The 6,000-nt window shown below is 42.1% G+C and overlaps 1 protein-coding gene across 1 annotated transcript in view; it reads right to left on the bottom strand.

Annotated features, from left to right (window-relative positions):
* The window catches only part of Fmnl2 (formin-like 2), a 151,195-nt gene that overhangs the window by 59,428 nt on the left and 85,767 nt on the right, over positions 1 to 6,000 (bottom strand). The window contains exon 9 of the mRNA XM_013517443.1: positions 5,819 to 5,912. Coding sequence (XP_013372897.1) covers positions 5,819 to 5,912 — 94 coding nt within the window. The remainder of the gene's footprint in view (positions 1 to 5,818; positions 5,913 to 6,000) is intronic.

Genomic DNA, 6,000 nt, shown 5'->3' with positions numbered 1-6,000 from the left:
CCCACATTTACTCTTTAGACTATGTCTACTGACAAACTGTTAATTTTAATTTCATGAGTTATACTATATTAAACAATGAGTACTTAACAGGAAAAAAGTCACAAGAATATTGATTTTTTTAATATTTACGGAGTGTTTATAAAAAAGCATCAAAATTTTCAACATCAACTGGTTTTTGGTGTACAAAGTCTAAAAAAGAATGTGAGAAATACATTATGTGAACTACAATGAAAATACCAATAGCACTCTCCAAAAAAAATCCTTACTCAACGAATACACCTAAGGCAGTCTGCACACATGACAACAGCATGCTTCACACACACATACCCCTTACGCTGACAGCACACGTGTTTTGGTCTCCTGGTACTTTTGTAGGACATACTTGACATCTCAGTGGTCTTGCTGTTTTGTCAGAAGATTCTTATTATATTAGATAGTGTGTAGTTAACAGGAACATAAAATATCAGTAAAATAAATCATTCAATTCTTAATATGTATTGTGCGTTTAGAATAGACATTTTCACATCAGCTGTATACTTGTTTACAAAACCTACAAGATAACATCAGAAATAAATTCCCATGTGAACTACAATGAAAATATCAATAGCACTCTACCACAAAAATCAGCTCTGCTTCAGCGGTCACACCCAAGGCAGTCTTCACACGTGACACTTGCATGTTCCATGCACAAGGACCGCTTACACTGACGGCGTATGTGATTGGTTTTCCTGTACTTCCTTGTAGCACACTTGACACCTGTTTGGTGTTCCTGTTGCCACAGCAGGTCTTTGTGGTGTTGCACCTGCCTGTTCACCTGTCAGCTCACCAGTGTGCTTCGCAAGTTTTTTGCATAGTTCTTTGGGCGGAAATATTTTGGTTTTCCTCTGCCATAAATGCTCTCTTAGTAGCTCCAGTCCTGATGCTCTAAGAAAACTTCTCAGTTATATTATGCACTTGTTATTGTCTTTGCAAACTATCAAACTATTTATGCCACACATGTTTAGGGTCGAGTAAAGCACAATCACTGGCCAATGCTTTGTGTTTCAAGTGACATCACAGTTGCTGCAAAACTCATCAAAAACATTTCCTCCACTTTCAGTTTTGTCTTGAAAGTTTCCACCTCAAGCTTCCGTTATGTCGAGGTTTCCCTATATTCCCTGTGCCATATGTGACACTGCATCTTTCTGAAATCTAAGACTGTATGATTCAATTCTCTGTTTTGACATTGCAACATTTCCTGCGGGATTCTTGTTTTGGCCCTGCGTACAGCTCCTGTGCTGGTCAACCCGTGCTCTGGTAGCAAATGTAACATCAGCTGGAAGCTGGTAAAGCAGATGTCGAATGTCACACTCTGCTTAGTTTGGGAGACGGGAGCAACAAGTCTGTTCCCAGTATCATTTGTTTCGTTACTACACAATAAGGCTGCATTTGAACCATTCGTTTCTCATTCCTGTGATCACCATAAGAAACCCGTGCCAAGTACAGCAGATCTATGAATACTTTCGGTTCAGCTAGTGAGGTACCATCATAAATATGTTTTTGAATATGGTTACTGGTGCATACAGAACATGTTACTTGCACTTCAGCCTTTGTGTATTTCACAGCATCTTCTAGCATTTCATCTGTTACACTTTCCAACACTGAATGGCAGTGCTGGCTTTCTGCTCAATACATTTCACCCCTGCCAACAGCTGCACTGTATTTTCGGACCTAGTTCTAACACTGGATCGTTCCATTTGGTTGTGTGGTCACTTTGAAGCATTTTGACCAGTCAGACATGTGCTCACATTTCTGTTTGCTTCATCATCTGAATCAAGGAGGTCTGCATTACCTGGGTCTGTACCAGTTGATTCTTGCTGCATTTCACTGTCGTAGGAACTTTGGCTCACATGGCCAACATCAAAGTTGTCCTCATCGTCATCACCACCACCATCCACCCACACCACTCTTTTGTTACGGAAGCAAAGGTTTTACCATAATGGATCATCTCCATCCATGCATGAGTAACCTAATGATTTACTTTTGACCTCCAAAACTTGCAAATCTAGTTTCTCATATGCCATTGTAACGAACTGGGCTACTTCCACCAGAAAAATCAAAAGGAAACTTTTTTAACAAATCCTGGAGTGGTGTGGGTCTACTGGACCCTCTGAGATGCTCAGGTAAACATACACAAAACCAGGTAGGCAGAGCATAAAGGTGGGTCCATATCCCACTCTGACATTTTTGTACATGTGCACACTCCTTGCTGTTCGTCATACCAAGTGGGTAAACACATAGACTGTTTCCTGTATCCCCCAGGGAAAGGTACTGAGACCTACAGCCAGCTACTGTAACATTAACATACAAATCTGAAGTAGAAAATTGAGAGATGGGCCCGCTAGAGTCAGGTTTACAACCTTAGAGATAAACACCAGTAGGGCAGAAGTCCAGTAGGTAGAAGTCATACACCAGCGGGCGTGGTTTCAGGACAAATGGCTAGTCACAGGTCATGTTGTTTGGGAAGGACGAAAAAGCATGACCAGAACCCACCCAGTGCTACTGGCAGCTCAGACTCACGGACACAGCCAGACTCTGCCCACACTTCAGCAATGCCGGCCTGTTTCCCCGGCCTTCCTCTCCAGATTCCTTGTCAAAAGTGTGCACTCCTCCACGGCCGGCCAATCTACCCTTCCTCTTTATGTTAAAGCAAGCTTCTACAGTCATAAACATGATCCTGAGCTAATAAAAGTAACAAGAGCGACCTTTACTTCCAATGGTCTTTTGTTTTTTTTTTTCTATCTGGTGTCATATTCCAACAGTCCGCCCATCTGTACTCTAACAAGGATTAAAGCCCAAATGAGCTGGCTGCTCTAAAATGCACCATTGTATTCGTAAAAAGCCGGTGCTGAATCCACTCTTCCATTCTTCAAATCCACTCTTTCACTCTTCGTTCGCAGTGAGAACACGGGTAAGTTTTTATTCCTTTTCTTAAAAAAGATACAAAGCTTAACAACCACATTCTTGGAGGTAAACCCTCCTTCGGGCCTATTCCCTGCTATCCTGGTCTTCTATTCCTTCTGCCACAGGTGGTGCAAAGCCCCTATCGGCACAGGGATTCCAGAACACAGAGATAATGCTTCCTATAAAGCCAGCTCCAAGCCTCCATAAAGTCAGAAGATTACAATGACATTTTGCCTAAAAATATGAAAGAACCCATCCCTTACTGTGATGTATAAGAAAAATATCAGCTCGGGCTGGGGATTTAGCTCAGTGGCAAAAGCGCCTGCCTGGCAAGCGCAAGGTCGTGAGTTCGGTTCCCGGTACCAGAGAAAAACCAAAAAAAAGAAAAATATCAGCTCTCAAAAAGGAGAAAAGAGAAAGAAAAGGATTTAAAAGACATTAAACCATGAGCAACATCACTCTTTCAAAAAACCAAGATCAACCTAAAGCAGTGTTTTTCCACCCCAAGACTAGATAAAGAGGTTGACTCCTTCGACTTATCCCTAAGAATGAAGTTGCTGGGGAGCATGTTCCCGCCTTGCCCTGGCTCACACGGTAATTAGGATAATCCTTGGCCTTGGGCTCTCTACACGGATACCAGAGCTTGAGGTAAATGTAAACCAAGACCACATGGCTCTGTCCTGGACCCTTCTCCCACGTGCTCTCCTTCCCTCAAACGCCAGCACCCACGCCAAGGAGAGAGAGAACCGGAACAGCCAGCAACACTGGTAGGTATGGACAGAAATGAAGCGGGATGGGGATGACGTCCTAAGTCAAAGTCGATTTAACTTCCATCACTCCTAGCCAGACAGCAGATAGCAGGACTACTTTTTTCTTCAACTAAGCATCTATGATGCCCTAAACCACATCAATTTTGCAAGTATTTGGGGGTCTTTCTTGTTAGTTTCGGGGTTTTATCGGTAGTTTCCATTCTGCAAGTATTTCTGTGCCTACCATGCATAAGAAAAGTACTCTATCTAACCCAGGGTACAACCAATACCTCTCAGGAAGTACTGGCTTTAATTCTGATTCTATACAATAATATCGCTAGAACATAATTTGACCTGCAGTTTAATCAGATAGTTATACTTTGAGTTACATCAAAAGGCAGTGATAAACTATCCAGTAAATGCTTCCCATATAGAAAGAACCTGATGTAACTTTCAAATATAACCTAATGATAAATACTTGGTAATTATACTAGCAGCATATGCTATTTACCTTTCATTTTAAACCCATCCATTCAAACGTACTTCCTATTTATAAATGTAAAATTCCTGTATTTCTACACGATTTATAAAAATATTCACAGACAAGTATTCATAGTCTTGCCTCTAAAGTAGATTTGTTTTGGAAGCCAGAATATGACCATAAAGATTCACTGCCATTTATCATTCTCTTAGAATCTGAGTATTTTCTATCACTAGGACTAAATAGATAAAAAGAACGTTTGGTTCTCTCCATGGTTGGCAGTAACACAATGAATGATGTCAAAACCTCCAAGCCCTGACTGGGAAAGAGGGCAAAGCAAACAGGAGCAGAAGGAACATTCGCTGGACTGGTGCCTTTGAAGCTCACCAGCCTGTGCACGGGACCACAGCACCACTTCCCAGTACAGATGGCAGCAGGGGTTCCTCTGCCCATTACGGAGGTAGAGGTAAGGAAGAAAGCTCTGCAAGCCCCGTCTAACTCAGGACTCCCATCACTGCCCTCAGGAGAGTCACACACGGGCCCAAGCTCCAGCACGGTGACACAGAACCATAAATCCTGACCCTAGCTGTACTATTATCCAGCTGTGCGAACACACGTAACTATGTCTTCGCATTTTAGTGTCTTCTTCTATGAAATGGAAATATTCACAGCTGTCTCAAGGATGCCAGGCCCCAAGTTATGGTTGGTGCAATACAAGTACTATCTAAGCTTTCCTCCAGAGGCTTCCAGGGAAGATGAAGGAGTGCTTGGAAGTCCCTCCGAGAGCCAGACTTTAATCCAGCGTGAGAGTTAATCTAGAAACGTGGGGTCAAATGGAATCACTGCGATAAGGCACAATCTGGTTGAGGGTCCACTGTGACTAGGGCTCCACGAGCCTCCAATACGCTCTAGGAACTACTTCTTCAGTCTCCCTCTTCAGTGCAGTCCAGGCACACACTGGAGGAGCACAGAATCCCTCTCCTGAGCACGTAACACTGCCCACTACCCCTGGAAGAAACTGGCCAATGTCTCAGTCAAGATGTCTTCACACTTTGGGGCAGAACCCTTGGGCTACACATGCATCTGTATCCATATAGATATATATGTATGCAATGTTTCTCCTTTCGTGGTCAGCCCATCTCCATTTTCAACCCCCATGTCCACTGCTTTATTAGTTTTCTATGACAAGACCACTTGGTTAAGATTACAAACTCCTAAAACAGGTGCCTGTATTTATTTGACATTTCTTCCCCATAACATCCAGCAAAGCCAGGATAATAAACATGATTTGGGGGAAGTAACGGTGATGAAAGAGTTCTTAAAACTCACACTACACTATTTATATAGTATGAAAACTGCATGCACGTAAGACACTGTTTTCAACCTGGTCATTCCATGTTCTTCAAAGGAAAATGAGTATTGGAAAATCTTCCTAAGCTGGAAACGAGACACCCAAACAAATCTTAAGCCACTCATTTATGATATGCAGTCTAAATTCATCACTTCCCTCCTGGTGATAGCTTAGAAAATCAGCTATCATATCTTCAGGTTTTGGAATAATAAAAAGATAAATCCATTTTTTTAATGATGTCCAAATATGAGATGTTACTATGAGAATTCTTATTAAAACTACAGTGCATCTTACCTCCTTGAAGTTATCAAAAGCTGATAAAATGATTTCATGCCCACCTCTGACAAGACAAACAGCTGCCAAAAGCTCCAAGACAAGGGCTTTCGTTCTGTTAGAACAAGAAGAAAAAGGAAAACACCAATCAGTGAAAGTGATCAGGTCATCAGCCCCTTCTTTCCAGGACGGGAATAGCAGAA

The sequence above is a fragment of the Chinchilla lanigera genome, unplaced genomic scaffold (genome assembly GCF_000276665.1).
Source record: "Chinchilla lanigera isolate Chin_1 unplaced genomic scaffold, ChiLan1.0 scaffold00039, whole genome shotgun sequence".
NCBI lineage: Eukaryota > Metazoa > Chordata > Mammalia > Rodentia > Chinchillidae > Chinchilla > Chinchilla lanigera.
This window is presented reverse-complemented; position numbering and strand designations above follow the sequence as displayed.